The 22161-nt window shown below is 40.0% G+C and overlaps 2 protein-coding genes across 2 annotated transcripts; both read right to left on the bottom strand.

The window, feature by feature from the left end:
* Positions 1-437: 437 nt before the first annotated feature.
* Positions 438-17887, bottom strand: stab2 (stabilin 2). The gene is made up of 69 exons (XM_072453960.1): positions 17690-17887; positions 17144-17268; positions 16949-17064; positions 15927-16012; positions 15790-15856; positions 15462-15557; positions 15167-15295; positions 14716-14912; positions 14509-14636; positions 14290-14423; positions 14130-14209; positions 13877-14026; positions 13664-13807; positions 13527-13589; positions 13049-13165; positions 12921-12974; positions 12767-12847; positions 12507-12659; positions 12318-12377; positions 12139-12237; positions 11984-12070; positions 11804-11915; positions 11547-11727; positions 11383-11476; positions 11133-11294; positions 10959-11054; positions 10795-10887; positions 10619-10666; positions 10413-10546; positions 10226-10328; positions 10051-10128; positions 9895-9984; positions 9712-9819; positions 9509-9640; positions 9301-9429; positions 9162-9221; positions 8939-9037; positions 8677-8872; positions 8509-8604; positions 8366-8423; positions 8178-8251; positions 7968-8093; positions 7825-7898; positions 7682-7753; positions 7476-7595; positions 7358-7402; positions 7206-7295; positions 6986-7141; positions 6790-6918; positions 6654-6713; positions 6406-6582; positions 4621-4710; positions 4407-4550; positions 4274-4333; positions 4070-4193; positions 3844-3993; positions 3656-3760; positions 3460-3567; positions 3177-3370; positions 2957-3098; positions 2732-2865; positions 2484-2649; positions 2307-2413; positions 2081-2200; positions 1870-2016; positions 1671-1781; positions 1427-1558; positions 1219-1335; positions 438-575 (listed from the first exon to the last, which is right to left on the bottom strand). The coding sequence occupies exons 1-69, from the start codon at positions 17810-17812 to the stop codon at positions 516-518; spliced, it is 7692 nt and encodes a 2563-aa protein (XP_072310061.1). The 5' UTR covers positions 17813-17887; the 3' UTR covers positions 438-515.
* Positions 17888-19591: 1704 nt separating this feature from the next.
* wnt16 (wingless-type MMTV integration site family, member 16) lies at positions 19592-22105 on the bottom strand. Its single transcript, XM_072453969.1, has 4 exons — positions 21897-22105; positions 20949-21175; positions 20394-20683; positions 19592-20285 (listed from the first exon to the last, which is right to left on the bottom strand). The coding sequence occupies exons 1-4, from the start codon at positions 21986-21988 to the stop codon at positions 19830-19832; spliced, it is 1065 nt and encodes a 354-aa protein (XP_072310070.1). The 5' UTR covers positions 21989-22105; the 3' UTR covers positions 19592-19829.
* Between the last annotated feature and the right edge of the window lie 56 nt (positions 22106-22161).

The following is a 22161-nucleotide window of genomic DNA, read 5'->3' as shown; positions in this document are numbered from 1 at the left end:
GGTTAGGACTAGATTTGTGTCCCCAAAATGTAGTGGGTGCCCAGGTCTACTTGAAAAGGTCCAAACTAAATTATGTTCATATTAATGAAGGGATGGTATGTTATCTATGTCTACAAAGTTCTGTCTTTATTATCCAAAAATCAATTTATTTTTCTCAGAAAGATATTGTGATCAACAATGTATCCATGGGTAATTTTGAGGTTGAGAAAAAGATTGGGTAAACACTGCTCTGGACCCCTTGAATGTTTTAAACATTGACACCTTTTTTAGGTGTAAGTGTTGCATTTCTCACAGAAGTAAACATATTGTGACAATACAAATAAAATGCAACACAAGAAAACTGATTGCCTTATCCATTTTTAATGTTTTTATACATTGACATAAATCACTCTCAAAGACCAATTCAGAAAGTCAAACTGACAAATCGATTAAATGGCCAACATTTAAGACTAGTCAGTTCAGTGATGGTTCTGAATCAGCTGAGGTAAAAGGGTCATGTGATGACAGCAACTGCCTCAGCTGTCTTGAAGGAGGTCAAATGAGACTCCATTGGTTACCCCATTTTTATCGATAGCCTGAAAATACAAACCAAACCCTCAAACAAACTTACATGTTATGGATAGAAAACCTGTCTGATTTCACCATTGTCATATTTTTAAGAATTATAATTTAAGTTTTGAAAGCTACAGTGACCTGTGCTTTCTTAAATTATGTTTCAAATGTATCAATAACTTGGTCCCTAAACCGCTCAATACATTTCTATAGAGACTTGACAGAAGCAGCAGAGTTAAGAGGCTCCTCAAACCAAATCTGTAAAATCCCACAGTGCACAATATCATTTGGAAAATCATCCTATAAGAGCTGTAAACTCTGGAATTCATTACCCCCTGAAATAAAGTCCATCTCGGAGGTAAAAATGTGCAGCTGAAAGAACATCAAAACTGTACCCACCTGTAAGTGTTATGTGTGTGATAATGCATGAGTGAGGAAGAATGAGCTGTGTAGATGTGTACATTTATCATTGATTTATTCATAAAAATGGAAATATGTTTTAATGTCTCATATCTGTGGGGGATTTAGAAATGCCCAACCAGGAAAGGGAGTTGAAAATAAGCTCTGGCTATAAACTTTGTATGCATCACATCAGCTACAAACTTTGTTTTGTAACTATGTATGATTGTCCCTGTCAAATAAAGGCATGTCTCGATGGACTCTTACTTTGTGATCTGAAGTGTTTGCCAGTGTTGACTCCATTTGTGCATCAGATTCATAAACTGGGTTACAGATGCTGCGACAGCTAATGTCTGCAGAAGTATCTTGATCAGCGTCTTCCTCCTGTTATAACCATATGTCATTCAATGTTAAAATAATCTAATTAACCAACATAGATTTCACCTTCCAAAAACATCAACACAACATTCCATACCTTAAAGTAATGAAATCTAAAGGGTTTGGCATTTTGTTTGTAGAAATGTGTACCAACAAATGCAACTCCTGCCACAAGAGTGACCAGCAGGACCACACCAACTCCCAGCCCTGCTTTGTGAGCTACATGCATCTGTTAAGCCAAAATAAAGTTGTAAGTTTCTTGGTATGCCAAGTTTGAAATGACATTAATAGACCTTTGTTACAAACATGTCTTAAATTATCTCCCAAGCAAAAACAACTACCTCTGGTTGAGGGGGTGGGGCCTTGAGGGGCCCTTGAAGAACATGAATAATCCCATTGGAAGCCAAAATGTCAGCGGTGATAACAAAGCGGTTATTGATGTACCGGGATGACTGAAGGAGGGAAAAACACCAGTAACAATAATGCAGTCGCAGACCGAAAATATGGTAATAAACATTATGAATCTTGCTAATAACTGACCAGTGAAGAAGGGTTCTGCAGATCTCTGATCCCTAGAACAGTAAGTCTCCCAATTCGGTTTCTGATCCGAGTGCCATTAGGCAACTGGTCCAAAGACACAACACTCCCCTCCAAAAGGTGGAACTCCATATCATCTTGGGTTAGAGTCTGCATGAACATGCATCGATTAAAGATGGAAAAGTCTGGAACAACAGTACAAACTTTGACTGACCTGGTTATCAGCCAGCCCACTGTTGTCTGGTACAAACAGAGTGGACTGCATTGTGAAGTTATTGAGGTGCATTAAAAACCGTTTGCCTGAAGAGGAAACCTCTGAGTAATTGAGAATTTGCTGTAAATGTTCAATAGCAATATTAGTTGATGTGTTGAAAGGAAAATAAAACATACACGTTAACACTTTGTGCAATTCTGTGCCAAATGAGAAGTAGCCGACTCACTGAGAGAAAATTTGAGAATTGTGGAGTAGATCTGAGAACCTGGAGGAGAGTTCCAGTGCAGCTGAACCCATCTCCAACATAGCCCACTTCACACTCACATTTCACCTCTAAAACAGAAGTAATTTAGAAATACTAGAAACTATCATGTTCCCCACCCGACCTAGGCTTCTTTCTCACCCTTAAATCTGTAGCAGAAGGTGTCCCAAGTTTCACTAACAACTTTGCGTACTCCGTAGTCCACAATACCCACATGTCCAAAGCCACAGTTTGGGTTGGAGTAGGTGGTAGGGTAGGCCACTCTGGCCTGGTCTAGCCAGCCAGCAGCACACATGTTCAGCCCACCCTTTATAATACCAACACACATTATTTATTTCAGGTGTATCATCAGACTGAATCAGACTGAGAAATTCAGACTGAAGTCCCACCTGCTGAGCATATGACAGCTCATTGTAGGTCGCCAGGCGCGCCCCTTCTTCACTGCAGGCCTGTTGGGCTTCTGTGTAGTTCAGATTGTACTGACCTTTGGCTGACCGCAGATGAAAGACACCAAGCATCGCGTCTAAAACAACATTAATTAGTAACATGATATTATGTAAAGCTAATTTGGAAAAATATGCGTAAAGGAGAGATGGATGATTTTGTGGCCACACCTTCAAAGTGAAGATCAGTGCATTTGGCGTTCTGGTGACACTGTCCATTGTTTTGCATACATCGACTGATAGGCAGCTGTTTGACCTCGCACATTTTTCCATCTCCAATATAGTTGTGCTTACAACTGCATCTACTCTTCCCCTGAAGTTAGGTTAACATACCAAAATAATAGTTCGGTTGTATCTTTTAGATGATGTTGGAATTGTATTAGTTTCTCACCGGTGCAATCATGGTGCAGGTGGCATGCTCATGGCAGTTACCGTTGTCTTCTTCATTACAGGGGTCAATAGGCTGGCAGAAGTAACCATCACCTGAATATCCTCTTGGACAGGTGCAGCTAACCTTGTCTGCTTTCTGTGAGCACTTTGCCGTTTGGGCACAACCTCCGTTCCAGATCTGACACATGTCCACAACTGACAAAAACAATACAGTTTTTTGTGAGTCCATGTTTTCTTGCTATTGGCTCTTAAACATTTGATAATGTAGTTATTAAAATACTCACTTGTACATGTATATCCATCTCCTTCATGGAACAGCCGACAAACACATGAGTTGTTTTGTTGACAGACGGCTTTAGAGGAACATTGCGGTAAACATTTATATACCTCAGCTAAAGAAAGATTCAAAAACAAATTTCAAAATGAAGTGAATAACTAGATAAAGTAGTATTTTATTTTGTTCTATTTTCTATTTCCTACCAAGTTGTGTCTCACAGCGTTCTCCAGTCCAGCCCTCCTCACAAAAACATAAGCCTGTTCCCTTAAGGCCATCGTCACAGGACCCATGTTCAGTACAATTACACACTAAATTTTGAATAAAAGCCACCAAGTAAGTAACGATTTAATCAGATCTGCAGTAAAAGCACTGACTGGCAGTTAGTGGTTACCTTTGCAGGTAGCTCCATAGAAACCGTTGCTGCACAGCTCACATGCAACACCATCAAAACCTGGGTCACATGTGCAGGTGCCATTACCCAGGTGCCCATCGTCACATTTACCTCGATTACTACAAGTAGCACCTACACCGCCAGGACAGGCTGGACACAAACAAATATATAGTGTTCAACTTACATAAGAACAAATGAGTGTCATTGTTTCGTTGTTCTAGTTCACCTAGACAGTCCCGTCCAAAGTAACCACTGCAACACTTTGGCTTCCAGAAAGTAATGGTGCAGACGGTTCGACAGCCAGAATTCTTTTTGACAAAATGGGTCGGAAGGTCACATGTTTGTTTCTCCTGAAAAGGCAAATACATTCAGATAAGTTGTGTACAAATATAATATTAATCTTATGAGAAATACATAAGTGCACGCTGACCTTGACTTTTGAGCCTTTTGGACAACGAGTAAATTGTGATAAGCATAGGCCACAGTTTGTCTGTCACAGACAAACAAACAACCATAAGATCATTGCTCTTTAGTCACTACTTTTACAAATGCAGTAAACTCACTGTGTGGTCAAACGTGTCCTGTCTGTCACAGCGCCCCCCAAGGCTCGGTGGAGTTAGTAGACAGTCAATTCCATAAGCAATGCCCACATTAAACACGAGATGTCTTTGAATGATCCGACACTTTTCATTGACAAAGACCTCTCCCTGGTTAGACACAGATCATTAAAGCCACACATGCCTTTAGTCCTGCTAGTTTAGCTCTGTTTACACTCACAACAGCATCTGAACCTCCACAGCTAAAAGACAGCGAAGAACCATGGACAGTTCGTGCAACGTCCAGATGAACCAAGCTTTCAGCATAAATCTGTACAGAAACAGTACAAAATATGTGATCAAAATATATAAGAATAAATACAAATATAGTCGCAAGCGGCAATGATCGGCCCTCGCCACGCTGCCGCCACGCCGCAAGAGGAGGGGGCGCTAACGCGCCCCAATTGTCCTTTTAGTACGCCTACTGCTGAATCTGTGACGCTGTCACATCTTCTCCCCTTTGTTTTACCATCAAAAAGACATTTTATTTTGAATTCTTGGCAAAATGTGCGGCTTTGCCGCACAGACACCGTGACTCATTGAATAAAAATGTGGATAACTTTTGATGGTCCACCCCTGAAGATGAGTCTCACCAAATTTCAGGTTGATAGGGCTAACGCCCTGGGAGGATTTGTTGAAAGTATAAAGTGTAAACATGTTCTGGCGATTTCCCCATTGGAATGACATGGGAGGTTTCGGTCACATTTACCTCGGCAAAGCCGTAGCAATTATGACATGGGTCTCATTAAGTTTTTTGATGGGGATGCCAAAATTGAGTTTTGTGCCAAATTTCAGATAATTTCGCAAAACTAAACATTTAACCTCCATATAAAATCTGTAGGGGACGCTGTGGCGCCAAATTAATTAATTTCACTTCAAGTAGGTTTAGGGCAAAGAGTTTAACAACTGATTCTAATTTGACGCAATTCGGACTTTATCTGCGCAAACGGCAGAAATTTGGGAGATTTCTGAAATTCTAGCTACAGTTTGCGGCTTCGCCGCACAGAGAACGTGAGAGGTATCAATGTAATTTGAATAACTTTTGATGTCCCACTCCTCAGTAGCATTTTCACCAAATTTCAGCTTTTTAGGGCCAACGCCCTGGAAGGAGTTCGTAAAAGTACGACGTTTGGAAAAACTCCCGAGTCATGTTTAGCCATTTTTGAAGCAATATGGCCGACATTTGGTTGGGCGGACGGCGTTGCCGTAATAATATTTTTTACTTCTCTTGTCACCATCTACCTCTGCGCCAAATTTCATGATTCTACGATCAGATTTTTTTTGGGCCATTTCCCATCTCTCAATGCATTTTTGGTACATTTGGGGGCGCTGACGCGCCAATTTTTTTAATTTTAGAAAAAGGAAATATAGAGAGGCATGATTTTTAGAGGTGTGCAAATTTTTGTGACTTTTCGTCAATGTTCACTGGGTGAAAAATAGGGGGGTTTGTCCCGAGAAGAAAGAAAGAAAGAAAGAATAATATTCCGATGCGAAAACAATGTTTCCCATTTCATTCCCCATATTCAAATATCACAAACTATACATTTTCGGAAAGCGCTCGCGCTTTCCTACCTCATGGTGTGGGTCCCTGGTCACTGACAGGTACTTTCGTTAATTTTGAGTGGGCTCCGCCCACTTTGTGTTTTTGGCCCTCTATACAGTAATAATGTTCAATTTTTGCATTACATGCTTATATGCACGGTAATGTAATGTAAAGTGCTCGTTTAGTGCGCTCTTTTGCACGGGCTTCGCCCGTTTACAACGTTCCATTTTCCTACTACTAATTAGTATGCACGGGGCGTGCATGAGTGGAGGAGTGCGTTAGTGAGTGTTTGGAAGTGGGCGAGCGCTTCGTGCTCGATTTCGTGCGCACTACGTGCGCACTTTCGCAGCCGTGCTTCGCACGGCCTTATGGGACTCTCGCCAGCTTGTGGCGCTCGGGCCTAATAAGAAAAAAGATTTAAACCTTTTGGGCATGAACAATGTGGTACTTGAGGTATTCCTGCAGCTGAGCGCGGTTCTGTGGGTGGTACAAGAAGTCCTTTTGCTCCTGGGGCAGAGAAGCCATCACAGCATCAGACGGCATGAAGATGGTGAGAGGCTGGTTTAACTCTTCACGCATCAGTTCTGTCACCCCTGTGTCCTAAAACATGTGAGCACAAAATCAAAGATGAGCGAAGCTAGTTAAAATACAACAATTTTAAAGTGTCTTACCTCTAGTAGTTTGGAAAAGGTTTGGTAACCATTTTGCTCAGCCACATCAGTGAGATTTAGCTGCAAGAGGAAAAAAGCAGTATGTTACCAAATTAAAATAGATAAAATCAAGATTTGTTTGAAAAATAAACATTACGTTCTTATCCAGCTCTTTCAACTGGTCATCATTTGGTGAAAATAAAATATTGTCAACCTCATGGAAGATACCATTAACACTGATGTCATCACTGTAGGTCACATTGGCCTCATTTATAGAGATATTTCCCTGAAAAACATAAATAGTTAATATGCGTCTTTTATCAAATAAAAAAATACTAGTAATTAGTAATTACTTGTGATGATTGTGTCTTCAGGACATAGCCAGACAATGTAGTGAGGTTTCGCGGCTGGCTGAAGTAAGACGGCAGAAGTGTGTGACACATCACAATGTGGCTGCGCAGAAATGTCCCAATTAACTCTTTATTTTTGCTTGACATCATAGCTTTAATCTGTAAAACAAAAAACACTGTGAGGGGACTTCATAACAAAGTTATGGGTAATGAGCTGTCTGACCTTCATGTCATTTTTAACTTTGCTGAAAGCTTTTATAGTTGGTGGGAAAACAGTGAAGGGGCCTCGACCTTTAAGAGAGATGTCTACTATCTGAATGAAAACTCAAGTTCAGTGTAAACACATACAGTAAGATACTTTTATAATTCACCAACCATCAGGGCGAGGTAAAAGTCTCTGTGCTGTCGAGTGAGGAGTTCCTGCAGGAAAAGCAGTGGCATTCATTCAAATTATTGTCAGAAAAAAACAAAACCCTTATCTTTAGCAACTTACTTTTGCAATAGTTCCTCTGCAGATCAGACCATCTCCAACATAGTTACTGTGACACACGCATGTGCGAACGTTAGGTCCAGTCGTATTACAACTAGCATACCTGTGACAGCCTCCATTTTTCTTTAGAGGGTTGGACAAACAAAAACACATTTAATAAGTGGGTTCTTTGTCATTCAAAATATTAACCATAATATTGTATAACACACATTTTTACACAAGTCGGTCATCTTACAGTTGTGTCCATCACCTGCATAACCCTCACGACAGGCACATGACGTCTGCTAAAGACAATCACTCATTTAAATGAACCCTGTGCCAACTGTGTTTACAGCAAACTACTTGTACTCACTTTGTTTGGTCCAATGTGAACACATTCTGCATTAACATTACAGCCCCCATTTGCTTCCAGACAGGGATTTATCTCTAGGAATTAAAAATATTCCTTATGTTATTTCTTAAATCTCACCACAAAGTTTAATATACATTTCATACCAACACACACAAATCCATCTCCGGAGAATCCTGTTTTACAAGCACACTGCCTTTGTCCGGGGCGTGTCCTCTTGCACACAGCATAAAGACTGCAGTCTCCATTATCAACAGCACAGGGGTCTTTACCTGCACAAAGCCACATTATCAAAGCCATATTATTAGCAACACATTTCAAAGCTCTTTGGTTACTACTTTGTATTTTGGAGATACCTTGACATGAAGTCCCATTTCCCTCAAATCCTGCAGCACAAAGACATTGAGGCCCGGATGGTCTGATCACACAACTGAGTTATTAAGAAAAGAAATGTCACATCTTATCAGAATATGGAAATTCTTGACATTTTAAAATTGATGGGGATCGAGCGTAATGTTTTTAAACAGACAAGAAGGACACCTACTTTGCACTACTGTGACACTTAGCAGAGCCGCATAACTCCTCACTTTTGAATTCAATTTCTGTCAAAGAATAAAATCAGTAAGGGTTTTTTGTTTGAAGTAAATGGTCTGATCTGAAATGTTTTTATATAGTGAGTTTTCATACTTTCGTCACAAAAGATCCCTCTCCAACCAACGTCACACTCACATGTCCCGTCTCCCTTTATGCCCTCGTTACATTGGCCATTTTTACACAGACACTCTGCACGGATACAATAGTGCTCATCATAACATAATCTTGCTTTTAATGAAAAGATAAATGAACAAAGAGTACCCTGGTCACAGTGGATGCCATATTTGCCACTCTCACAAGTTTCACAGGCGGTGCCATTGAAACCCTTGGCACAGATACACAGTCCTCTCCCATTTGTCCCATCAGTGCATTGCCCATTACCAAAACACGGCTGATCCTTCGGGCCAGGACAGGGCTCACAGTTCCTCCCAAAGAACCCAGGGCAGCACCGTGGTATCTGGGAGGGGACAGTTATTTGCTGAACAACAGTAAAAAGTGTGTTATAAATCATCTGTAAACATACCACTTTAGGCTTGAGGCACTTTGTTTTGCAGCCAATGATCCGCAGCCGCCTCTCTTCAAACGCCCGAGTTAATAGACAGTTCTTCTTTTTTTGAGACGTCTAAACAAATTAGAATTACATTTATCAAGGAAGAATAATAAAACAAAATGATAAAGCTTTTTGTAATTATAGCCAAAGTAAGTTTTAAGTATTTGCTAAATATTCACACACAAAAAACTCTTACATCTGGGAAGAAGCCGTCTGGACAAAGTTGTCGTGGAAAAAAACAGTCCTCACAATTTCCCTGGAAATAAAAACAAATCAATTTTTTTTTTTGCAAAAATATTTAGCAACGCGTCGTTCTTTATGGGTGCTACAGTCACCATTATTTGGAGATATTCTGTTTTGTCACAGCGATTTCTGTTGATTTGTAGAACAGACGTCAACGTGTGGATTACTCCTCTTCCACTTAAGATGTTTGAATAGTTTACAGGAGCATCATTAATGAACAACTGAGGAGAAAAATTAATACAAAATAGAGCATTGTTGATTCACGTGTGGTACTGATAATGGTATGAGTGGCTGTCTCACCTTTCCGTCTCGTGGGAAGATGCCGAGCTGGAAAGAGTGGCCCAGCATTGTTGGTTTATAGCCACCCATTTGTAGATCCGTCTTCAGAAGATATTGAGTTGGCAGCACATGATATAGAGTTGTATTTACATCCTGCATTTAAAAACAGCGTAAGCATGGGCTGTACTGCAAGAATGACATGGATTTGTGAATGTGTGACGCACTAGAGCAGTTGCAGCCATGCTTTTGAGATAAGCATTGATAGCTGTATCTGTTGGAGCAAATATTGTGAACTCATTTCCTTGTTCAATTTCTTCTGTGAGGTTATACACCTGTAAAACATGAGAATGAAAGTTAACATCTCAATAATGAACAAATACTGGATAGGCCACATCATTTGCACATACAATAAGATATGATCTGAACAGTGACAAGTCTGGCCTTAGAGCGAGTGTTGCCAGCAGGCCTTCACTCAACGTTCTGTCAGGAAACAATACCTACAGAAAGAAACTTACACTTAAGCACCACATTTTTGGCGATATTTGATGTACTTTTAAATTTACCTTATTAATAATATGAATCAAACCATTGGTGGCAGCTAAGTTAGGCATGGTTATTGCTGCTCCACCCACCTTTGTCACCTGAAAAGAAATTCAAGATTTAAAAATAAGCTTTTGCCGTAAAAAATATGTACGGTAATAATAATTGAAAGTTATAAATAATATAGATATTTCATACCTCTTTGGATGTTGAGACACTTAGCGTGGTCTTTAGATGAGAAGTGACAGATGAGATATTGTTGAGGATATATAACGGAAAATACCCTGCGATCATATGATTTCTATTCAATCAAGCACAACAGATCAGACTCAAATAAAATACAAACTGGCATGATCATAATCAGACAAATAATGCATGTTATAACCTGATAAGGCTTGGCAGATTTCCCTTTGACAGCCAAAAGTTTTTGTCCTCTAATGACAAATTATCAACCGCATTTGAAGATGGGACGAGGAGTGTGATGTTATTGTCAGGCTCAGACAGAGACACTCCAGACTCCTGAATCACAAAGATGGAAACACATAAACATCTACCTGGTCAGAGTCACTATTACATTGAAAAGAAACTTACGGTGATCCATGTGTAGAACTCAGACGCCCCGGGGAGGATAGAAAGTTCCTTAAATTGAATTAGTTGAATTAGATTTCTGAGTCAGATGATCCTTTTTCCAGATGCTTTAGTCCATCACTAACCATTACATTTACTACAAAGATTATAACTATTGTATCTGTTTTAAATGGACATACATGCTCCAGTGATCCATAACAGATGCGTCCATCTCCAATCAAGGGCTCGTCACACACACACTTCCACTCAGAGGACACAAGACGACAGCTGGCCTGTAAGAAGAAAAAACATGAGATTTGGATATAGGCTAAAATAAACCCTGACCTTGCAGTGTGGTACTCACAAGGTAGTGACAGCCCCCAGTGCTGGTCACACAGGGGTTAACAGCCTCACAGTCCAGTCCATTTCCTTTGTATCCAGACTTACATGTACAGTCACTCTATGAACAAAATAAATGTCATTTCAATGGATCTAAGTGGACACGAGTTAGTAGTGTTGTTAGTACTGGGAGTTTTACCTGTCCAGGGCCAACGTAGATGCAGGAGGCGTTGGAGTGGCAGCCCCCCCGCTCAGGAGCCTGGCAGTTGTTGATTGGCTGACAGTCATCTTCTCCATCTTCTCTCCACCCACTGAGACACTGACAAGTGTGAGTCCCCACACCTGTTTTTATGCATTTAGCCTGCAAAGGACAGGTACAGCAATCATTTCGCACGAGCTATCGAATTTAACTGATGCTGTGCTCATTTATACACTATACATATATTTACATTCACACTGCAGCCTCCTCGCAAAGGTAGGGCACACGGGTCTGACTCTACACAGGTGATGCCATCACCGTCATATCCAGGTTTACAGACGCACCTAACAAACAAAAGCAACACAAACATAATGAAAGAGCTTGAAGCTGGCTCAGCCGGTGTGAGCTTCTCACCTGATCTTTCCCTGACTGAAGTCACAGGCAGCATGAGCGTGGCAGAACAGTGCATTGACGCCACAGGAAACAGTCTGTCTCTCACAGAACAGTCCTGTGAACCCCTTTACACAAGAGTTTGGCTTACAGCGGCCATCAGACTCTGGGCGGTTGTCACATTGCCCATGAATACAAGGACATGCTACAGACAGACAAGAAAGTGAAAGGAGATCCTGTATAATATGGTTCCTATGTGTTGCGGCTTTGATTTTTCTTACTTTTATCACAGTTTGGGCCATGTTTGTCCGAGGAGAAGCAGTACTGACAACGAGAACCTCCAAAGTTCTGGTCACATGCACATGTGCCATTTCCAGACAACCCATCAAAACACTAAACAAAAGCCATTCAGACCAGGCCATGTTTCACACAAATGATGATTCTGTAACTGGTAAACAAACCTGTCCATGTCCAGAGCATGGTTTGTTATATCCTCCAGGACAGGGGGTGCACTCACGACCATAAAACCCAGAGCAGCAGGCTGCCGTCTGTAGTAACACAACAACATAGGCTATACAGTGAAGTTCAATAACATTAATACAAAATATGAATTTACCTTTGTGGTGACGTTGCACATTGGCATACAACCAGAAGCAGAAAAACTGACTGGAGGCTGGCCTATATTCAAAGTGTAAACACATCCCAAAGTCGCTCCCTTTGCAACAAAACAGTAACAAAAACATGTTCAAAGTAACAACTGTATGTTTGAGATCTGTGAGTAGGAATATATCTTACAGAAAAAACTCCAGATGGACATGACACCATTTTCATTTTCAAGCAACTAGTGCAGTTAGCCTGAAAAGACAGAAACACACGCTGTAAAGATAGTGGACTGTATGTTATTACTATCACCGCTCAATCGTCCCCATTCTGTTCAGATTTAATATATAAAGGTGTTGCTCACTAAAAGATTATATCTCAAACCTTGGTAACTTTGGTCTCTGTCACGTCACACCTGTGGGGAAGGATTGGTTCAATGGAAGCAGGAGTTAAGACCTCGTCTAAGACATACAATCGCCCGTTCTTTGCTTCTACAGCTGCTTCCAAAACAGCAGCTCCGTTTATCAAAATCTGACCCTGGGAAAATAGGAATGAAATGTAAAAAGTATAAGGCACAACTTTCTGTTTTTTAGCCAGTAGCATTTTCTAATAAATATATATCACCATTGACAAACAATACCTACAGTTTCAGTGACATTAATTGTCAGAAGTTGATTGGCCATTGTAGTGATCCTGGGACTGGACACGGCATTGTAAATTTCCAGCTTCAAAAGCAAATTCAAACCATCAGTTGAAAGTAGCACGACAAAATAAAAGAGATTAATTGCATGTTCTTACAGAAGTGGACTGAACAATGTGGTTTCGCAGGAATTCAATCAATTTTGTGCGACCCTGAAACATTGAAAATAATCAAAAAGAGGTTATTTTATTTCAATGTGATAAAGATTCAATGGGTTCAGTCTTACCTCTGTGCCGGTCAAGTACTCAAACTGACCATTTCCCATTGTTTCCAGTGCAGCGCTGACAGGAGCAAAGACAGTGAGTGGACCAGATGTGTCCATCATAGACCACAGGTCAACTGTCTGAGAGATAAGAAGTAAATTAGTACTTGCAAGATGTACTTCCAGATTGTTATGCTATTCATATTATTGTAATGTAATTATCGTATTAATCTACTTTTTGATATAATAGTAGTCGATAGAATTGAAGCCGATAAAGCCAATAAATATCATATAACAACAGAGTTAGAATTATTGAATACTATGCAAATTTTCATGACTTTCCGGCAAATATTTCCTGTCCTTGTTTTTTATGAGGACCTTTCCCCAGTCAAAATATATAATACATTTATATTAAATTAATTACTGCATATTAATGAATGCTTAATTACTGTTGATGGAAAAGCCAAAGCTTGAATACGGGAAAATAAATGATTCTCCATACCTTTAATAAGGTTTGGAATTTCAAAAACTTGCTGTAGTCTGAAATAATCTTCATCAGATTTTCCTGTAAAAAGTAGACATAAAATTAAATGGATTAAATATACAGCAAATACACTTACACCGCTTGGTTGCCTTCACCTGTGGATCGCTCTCTACAGTGGGCGAGACACTGTCCATGACTTTACTAATGAGATGAATCATGCCGTTGGAGGCCACAATATCTGACTGTAAAATGGATGCTTTCTTTCTGCTGCCATGAATACGAATTTTTGTCTGACCAACCTAATAAAAGATATAAAATATTATTGTAAGACTAGGGTACAGTTTAACTTAACAATCGCCACATCTTACCCCATCAGAGGTGTCTATTTCAGCAGATTTTCCTGTCAGAGTGTAAAAGATGTCATGGCTCTTCAAAGTGTCAAATGGCATCATACCAGCGACAAGGTGCATTTTACACAAGTATTTAGCTTTGCTGTTGTCCGCTGTGAGAGACTTTACCTGTAGGAAAAGTTGCAATGAAGTAAATTATTATAATTGCGTAAAATGTATTGATGATGTATAAACTTTAAGACTGATACAATTCTCTCAGTAAGATTCTCACCAAGCCTCCTTTGAAACCTTTATTTACTGGGACAAAAATAGTGAAAGGACCCAAGTTCTCCAATGGCCACAATAGAGGGCCTGAAAAGGACAGAAAAATGCATAGAATGAACACAAAGTAAATACAAGACAGTCAGTTGATTGCTATGTTGTGGTAATACCAAAAAGCGTGAGGGCGTTGCTCAGCTGACCAAACCACTTTCCGCTAGGTTCAGTGTTTAACTCTTTCAGGCGCTGGACAATACTTCCATAACAAACTTTACCACTGCCGATGAACCCCGGGAGGCAGGTGCATCTGAATGAACCAAGAAAATGTCACATTGCACACAACAGTTGAGCTTGTAGTCATTTGCGATTCTGAGAGAAACATGGCGACGTACTCGACCCTTCCCGGTCCAGCAGTGGAGCACATGGCATTTTTGTCACATGAATCCGGTCGGCAGTGATCTTTGATGCTGCAGTGGCCGCCAACCAGGTTTTCAAAGCCCGGAAGACACTCACAGTGAGACTAGAGCACAGAGTTTAACCTGGATGTAAATATTGGAATATATCTCGATAATATAGTTCTGCTTCCAGTTTCCTCTTACCTTACCGGGCCCGTCATAAACACAGTGGGTGGAGTTGGCGCCGCAGCCTCCCTGATTGCTCTGACAGGGGTTGATGGCCATACAGACACGGCCATCTCCACTGTAGCCCTGGATGCATGAGCACAGGTGCAGGTTTGGGCCGGTGTGGAGGCAGGTGGCCTGGGCATGACAGGGCTTCAGGGCACAAGGGTCGATGGCTGAAGACACAGACAGCACAGTGCCAAAGCGATTAACCATTTCAAATGAAATATTACATCTACTGAATGGGAAAACGTTGCATATAACAGGAAGCTGAAACCTTTAAGTCAGTTTTACGGTACTATTAATGTTTACTTATTGGTGATTACTTTTTAGTTATGTTCAGTCAAAAAACAACCTCTGAAGTACAATTATTGCCTCCACAAATGACCTCTGGCGAATGGGAACAAGAGACTATTCAGGGTAAACTCACAAATACATTGGGAGTTAGCGCTGTCCCGTCGGTGTCCAGGCAGACACTGGCACAGCAGCTGCCCCGTCCCGGCCTCTTCTATGCAGCGAGCGCTCTGCCCACAGTTCAGGGCCGAACACTCGGGCAGCTCTGAAGACAACCACACAAGAATATGTTGACAGCTCTTCAATAATCTTACTAGTTTCCTGTTTCCTGTGTCTTCAGTGTTACTGTGTGTGTGTGTGTGTGTGTGTGCCTGTGTGTGTGTGTGTGTGTGTGTGTGTGTGTGTGTGTGTGTGTGTAGTCCTGAAGTTACCTTGGTCACAGTTTGGTCCCTTGTAGCCAGAAAAACAAAGACAGTTTCCACTTCCTGTCATACCAGCGTCACACAGACCATGGACACAAGAGCACACTGAAAAACAAATCCATTCGAGTCAGTAAAAATAACACAGCAAAACTACACTAATAAAATGTTCCCGTCTCCAAAAAAAATTGTAATATTGTCTGAATGATGTATATTTAGAAGTACAAGTGAGAATGGAGAACAACAGATAGAAATGAACGTAATAAATAAATAAAAAATACTATAATAAGTTTATGATTTGTTTCTGTAGATGGAAGTACTACTGAAGAATTTTGAGTACCTGAACTGCAAGTAGGACCGTAGCGACCGAGCGCACACTCCTCACATGCTGTCCCCGCGTAGCCCGTCTGAAAACAAGGTGTTTTCTGTTCATCCGCGTCAGTGTTACATGTGATGTTGCAGGTTGTATGTTTGTACCTGGCAGATACAGGTGCCATTCCCGCCGAGTCCATCAGAGCACACGCCTTTGTTGCTGCAGGGTCGGCTGGCGTCTTCTGGGCACTCTGAAACACACGGAAGGAAGTAAGATAAGATAAGATAAGATATGAGTTTATTTATCCACACATGGGGAAATTTTGGTGCTGCAACGCAAGTAGATACAGAAGAAAGGAACAGATAACACTCTTAATAGAAAAAAAAACTCTTATAAACAAAACTCCTATGTACAGAACCTCTCATATTTTTTAATAGGGAATAGAGAGAAAAAAAAAATATTAAAATTGAAAAATAAATAAATGAAATAGAAATAAATAGATAAAATGAGCTAATAAGTGTCAGCAAATGTGGCTGGTTTGGTGCAAGGAAACCCATGGACTCTTTTCCAATCTTTTCTCGTCTTTCCCAGTCTTCTACTCCGGTCTGAACTTGTGCATTCCTTTGAGTCTTTCAGGTCAGCAGGTCATCATTTGGAAATCCTCAAAAGAGTTACCAATTGTTATTTGGGTTAACATTGAAAATGTATGAGTTGTGCATATACTGTGTAAAACTTTAAACACAAGTTGCATCGTCTTAGAGATTCAATTCATAATTCTAGACCCATTGAATGCATTCTTTACGGCGCTGGGTGGCTGCATGATGATTGGTTGATTGATTGATTGATTGATTGATTGGTTGGTTGGTTAGTTACTGTTACCTTTTATTATTTAGATCTGGAACCATGGGTGACTTAAAGGGGTCTGTACCTTCATGACAATCAGACATCAGCACTTTTCTATTCTGCTGAGTGAGGGGTCTGCAGCCAGGAAGGAAGGCCCACTTCCTGTGGGACACCGGGTTAAATCATCCCTATAGAGGGGTCTCGTAAGACAACTGGGAAATGTTCTCTTCTTGAACACCTACAAACCCTTTTATGAAACCAACTGCTTTCATGTGTTTGAAATCAATACAATGAGTTCAGTTCTTCAGTTACAATCAGTTATTGTGTTTAAGTGCATCCTCACCCATGCAGTCCGGACCCCAAAAGCCTGGACAGCAGGTCTTTGTCTCCACCTCTTGGTAACACTCAAAAGAACAGCCATTGATGAATAATTTCAATGAGCTTGTTCTGATGTTATACCTGCACATGTTACGCATAATTAGTTAAATGTATATAAAGTTTTATCACGGCCAAGATGACAAAAGTCACTTTTTCGTACTTGCAGTCTTTCAAGATTGTTCCAGGTGCTTGTTTGTATCCCTGAGGACAAGGAATCAACATGCTGATGCTGCAGGAGTGACAGGCCGTGCGAGTGCGTAGAACGGTTGAGTTGGAGCAGAAGTTCTGTAAAAGATTATGGGTAAAAGTAAATTAGAATTTTACATATAACATGGGGGAGAAAATCATAACATTCTGAAGTCGAATCACTGAACGCCATGAAACACATAACTTGGCCAGACTAAACCTCTCTCAGTGGCAAAATCTGTGCACAAAATAAACAGGAAGTACATAATGGTTCCATCAGATCCACCCCGGAAACTCACAGATTTATGGAAAACAACTGGATACCTGGCACAATTCAAATACTGTCCAAAATGATAAAATATACATATTGCTAACTTTATTAAGTGAGCTTGCATTGTGTGTCTCTGTTGGTGCAGTAAGTAAAGTCAGTATGAGATCATAATATTGATAACATTTCAAGAAACAATCCAGTAATGTTGCACAGTGCACATATGAATGAAATAGTTTGTTTTTTCTTTACCTGTAGATTTGCTAGTGATGATCCATGATTCATAAACAGAAGGCTGAATAGCAGTAGACCCCTCAGAGTAGACTCCATGCTTGTGTCCCGCTCTGAGCCCAAAGGACGTCTCTCTTTTAACATCACAGCCTCCACCTTCTTCTGCTGTTGTTCTTCCTCCCGTTTCCTGGAAAAGTCCAAACTCAAAGAAACCTGATGAATCGGACGGATTTCGAGATAATTGACCTGACAAAACAATGTTGTTACTTCTCATGTATTTCTTGATTTATTTTTTTTAATCCGCATGTTTGTCCAAGGTAGGTTTGGAAATGAATAATCCACAAAGTTAATAAAATGTTGTTTTTGTTTACATCAAATTGTAAAGAGTAAAATCTGTATACAGTCACTTCTTGGGAGACATAAAACCAAAAGCATATTCAATATTCAACGAAAGTCAATGAAATGTCTCCACACAGCATGGACACCCAACTCTATACTAGTAGAGTATACGTATGAGTATTAGTATAAGTGTGTATAAATTACACAGGAACAGTATGATTTGGTGGTAAAAAATAAGCATATTCCTTGTGCAGCTATAGGTTTTGGTAAATACCTCAGAAATGTCACTGTCCAGTTAAATGTTTAGTAAAGCAAACATGTGCCTAGAGAAAAGCAGGAAATCCTGGACTCTGAATACAATTCTGCTGTCGTTTTCCCTTCCTGGTACTTTCTGCCCTGTCATCACACTCACTGTTTGTCGTACTATCCTTGTGAGGACATTTTACAGAAACAATATCAAGAGACAATTGACAATAAGACAGTTGATCCAGACTGTTTCAAACTTCCTTGTGCTAGTGTCATATCAATAAATCACACTTGAAATAGAGGTCTGGATCTCAGTGGGGTCATGTATAATTTAAAACATACCTGGGGTTGTGTTTTGAATAATTCACATATGTCTATTCCTTAATATTCAGTCCAAGCCATTCTCAAGAGTTGAAAATACTCATGATGGACAAAATACTTGCACCAGTACCTCCTTCACCCGCACAAGCACCTGTGAGTTCTTAAATACATAGACCCAACACTGGACATGTTCAGAATCCAAGTAGCCTTCACATGATACAACATGTCTCACTAAAAACTATAGTTTTTAACCTTGTTCAAACAGATTTACACTAATCAATGAACCTTTTAGTGGCAACAATGGTGTTTATATGCACAGACATTAGTTGGACTGCACAATATCTGAAAAAGATTGCTTTATGGCTGTTAAGTGATGTGATAACAATAGTATTATATTTTGACATAACCATTTCTGTTATATTAAAACAAACATGTTCATGCCTTAATGTAGTAATTCAACTCTTAAAATAAAGACATAAAACGCTTTTATAAAGACAAAGTTTTGTCTTTAAATAAAGATGAATGAAAATCATGAATCATTTCTTTTCATTGTAAAGGATTTTTTGGCCACAGGCTTTATTAGACAGTACAGTATAGCATGAAATTGGGATGAGACAGCATATTTGTCAGAGCCAGATTTAAACTCAAGAATGTGTGCTAACCACTCGACCACCGAGCAGCACAAAAACAAAACACATTTTTAAAACTGTAAATTTCTGTATTATATTATATATAAATATATAAATAAATGAATATAATATGAATATAAATATATTTAGTCTATGGTAATATTGATATGACATCAATACTTATGCGGCATATTGTGCAGTTCTAGAAACTTAGGACCTGATTACTTTTACCTGTTGTATTATGTAAAGTGCCATATGATGTTTTATATGAATAAAAACAAAACGAAACTGTAAAACAGGTCTATATTATTTAATCTGACGTTTAAGTTTATTGTAGCTACAAATCAAATGAGTTTTGAACTAAATTATTAAATTGAGTATGTGAATAATAAGACAGCAAAAATATACTTTAAGATGAATAATGCATACACATATTGTAAGAATACAGAAAATACCTTAACCCTCTTTGAGCCAGATATACAACAGGCTGTGATGGTGCTGTATGCTGCTGGTACATCCTGAGCTGATGTATTTTGTTCGGATAAAAAGTCTTGTGTATGGTGTCTATTTAAATATACACATGTCACTGACATTTACAGAGTCTGTATTTACAGTGGAGGACTCACTCATTTACAGGTGTGCATGTCATTCATGCTTTCACAGCGCCTGCAGCGGACGTAGCAGCACCACACAAACTTGCACTCACAGCGTTCCACGTTGCGCACCACATGTGTGTTGTATCCTCTGCCACAGCACAACAGGTTACATCCATCTGAGCCGTGGGCGCTGCGATTACATCGGCGCCCCCTGGTGCCAGCCACACCTAAGTGCTGGTCTTCCAGACAGTAATTGGGGGACTTGTTCATGTAAATGAGTTTGTGTTTGTCCACAGTAACATCACGCTCCTTCCTCTTCCATTTTTTCTTAAATCGATCCAAAACATGAACACTCCTTTCATAGCGTTCTTTTAAGTACATTCCCACTCGGCCAAAAGGTGCCATAGTTCTCCAGCAGGTCTTCACAGCACAGGACCCAGACACACCGTGGCAGCGGCAGTCAGTGGACATCGTTCTTTCAATGGCCTGATACACAGAAAAACACATCAAAGGCTTGTCTTTCATGTTAAGTAGGTTAATTAAAACTTTTTGCATCATCATAGTTGAAAAGGTAATAAGAAGATGCCGTCCAACCTGTCGTCCAGCCTCACTGTTGTGCTGGTTCATGGTCAGCAGAGTGTATCCTTTGGGCAACAGTGACATGTTCTTGGAGTTGCTGTCCATGAACTTGCGGCTGAACCAGGTTCCGTACTGAATGTGGTCAGAGCAGCCGCCCCAGTGCCAGCCCTCCACAGCTGAGGTGGTGCCCTTCAGCCGAGCGTCGCAGCCACACTCTGTCATGTTGCCCTGACTACAGGAGCGGGTGACGGCGTGCACCAGTCCTGCCGCCATCACTGCATAGATGAAGGCCGTCTCTTTGGTTCCTTTATCAACATGACAAAACATGTAAGAAAAAAACAATAATCAGTCACAATAAAGTTAGATTAACTTCTCACATCACTCTATATCTATTGGAATTAGTAATGAAACAGAAATAAACAATGTTTTTTGCTCTGACCTTGAAAATATAAAGATAAACTGTGGCTTTGTCTAATTAATCAATATAATTACACAATAGCCTCAAGTAGTTCTGGAACTGTATTTCTGATCTATTCTACCTAATTAATGCATGTTTAACACTGCTCTTACCGTTGGTTAATTCATGTCCAAACAGAGATGGCTGGTCATTGATGGAGCAGTTCCACCTCTCGTGTTTGAACTGACTTTGGCACTCGGAGAGGGCCAGACGAGCTCCGTCCTGAATGCTGGGCAACAGGAACGACTTCTTCCGGCACAAGTCCTTCTGTTTGGGACTGAATGGTAAGTTAGCGCAGCCAGTCTTCTCTGGGACTCCCGCTGTGCTCAGGCCGAGCCACCTGCAGGGGACACAGCACAAAGTTTGGCTTTGTAACTTTCATTTTCATCAACAGGTTGACTTGCAACCTGTTGACTTGATGTAGGTTTGACCAGCCAACATCAAAATACAAAAACGAATAATAGTGTCCCACTTTGGGCAATATATCAAAATTTGGATAATATTGTGAACGTTGCTTTGAAGATATGCAAAATTTAAATATCGAGTAAATTGTTAATAGTAAACAACTAATAAAAGAACAACATTTTTTTATTTTTTTTAATCTGTATATATAGGCAAAAAGATAATAAACAGACAATGTTCTTCTATATTTGTGTTCTCTAGCTGAGAAATAAATATACGTCTATAGTGTATGGTAAAGCATGGTAAACTAAAATGACTCATTCCACTTTAAACATTTTTTGAAATTTTTCACAATTTTTCCTGGTTTCCTTAGTTTTTTCTTTCACAAAACTGAGGGAAAGCAGATGCTTGTAAAGTTATCAACCCTGTCTCTATTCAAATAATAATAATTATTATTATTTTATTTTTATTATTACAATTTGTATTATTATTATTATTACTATTACTATTACTATCATTATTATTATTCAATTGGTGGTTAGTCCCTTGTTGGTTAAACACATACTGCTAATTAACATTTCAAAATGTCTAGCCCATGTTGAATATTGAATTAAAACGTTGCTCTGAGGTTTTTCTACATATAAGAGAGAGTTACTCACATCCAGTTGGCTCTGGAGCCCAGCGGACACAGGGACACCAGCAGCAGGGTCAGAGTGCACATGCGGCGGACTCCACAGCTCCGTCTCTCCATGTCCTCATCCGTCTGTCCATGTGCCGCGCTCACTGCCCTTACTCTTACTCTTGCCCTTTGCTCATGCCCCAATGACGTCCAAACCTCAAGTATCTTCTGGACTTTTTCCACTGATGCGCGGCTCTGCCAAACAGCGAGCCATTGGTCACAATTAGTATTGACGTCACAGACGG

Source organism: Eucyclogobius newberryi, unplaced genomic scaffold, assembly GCF_026437365.1.
Source record: "Eucyclogobius newberryi isolate DKJ021-1_F unplaced genomic scaffold, fEucNew1.0.hap1 SCAF_2, whole genome shotgun sequence".
In the NCBI taxonomy this organism is placed as follows: Eukaryota; Metazoa; Chordata; class Actinopteri; order Gobiiformes; family Gobiidae; genus Eucyclogobius; species Eucyclogobius newberryi.
The sequence above is the reverse complement of the archived record's forward strand: the minus strand, read 5'-3'. Positions and strand labels throughout refer to the sequence as shown.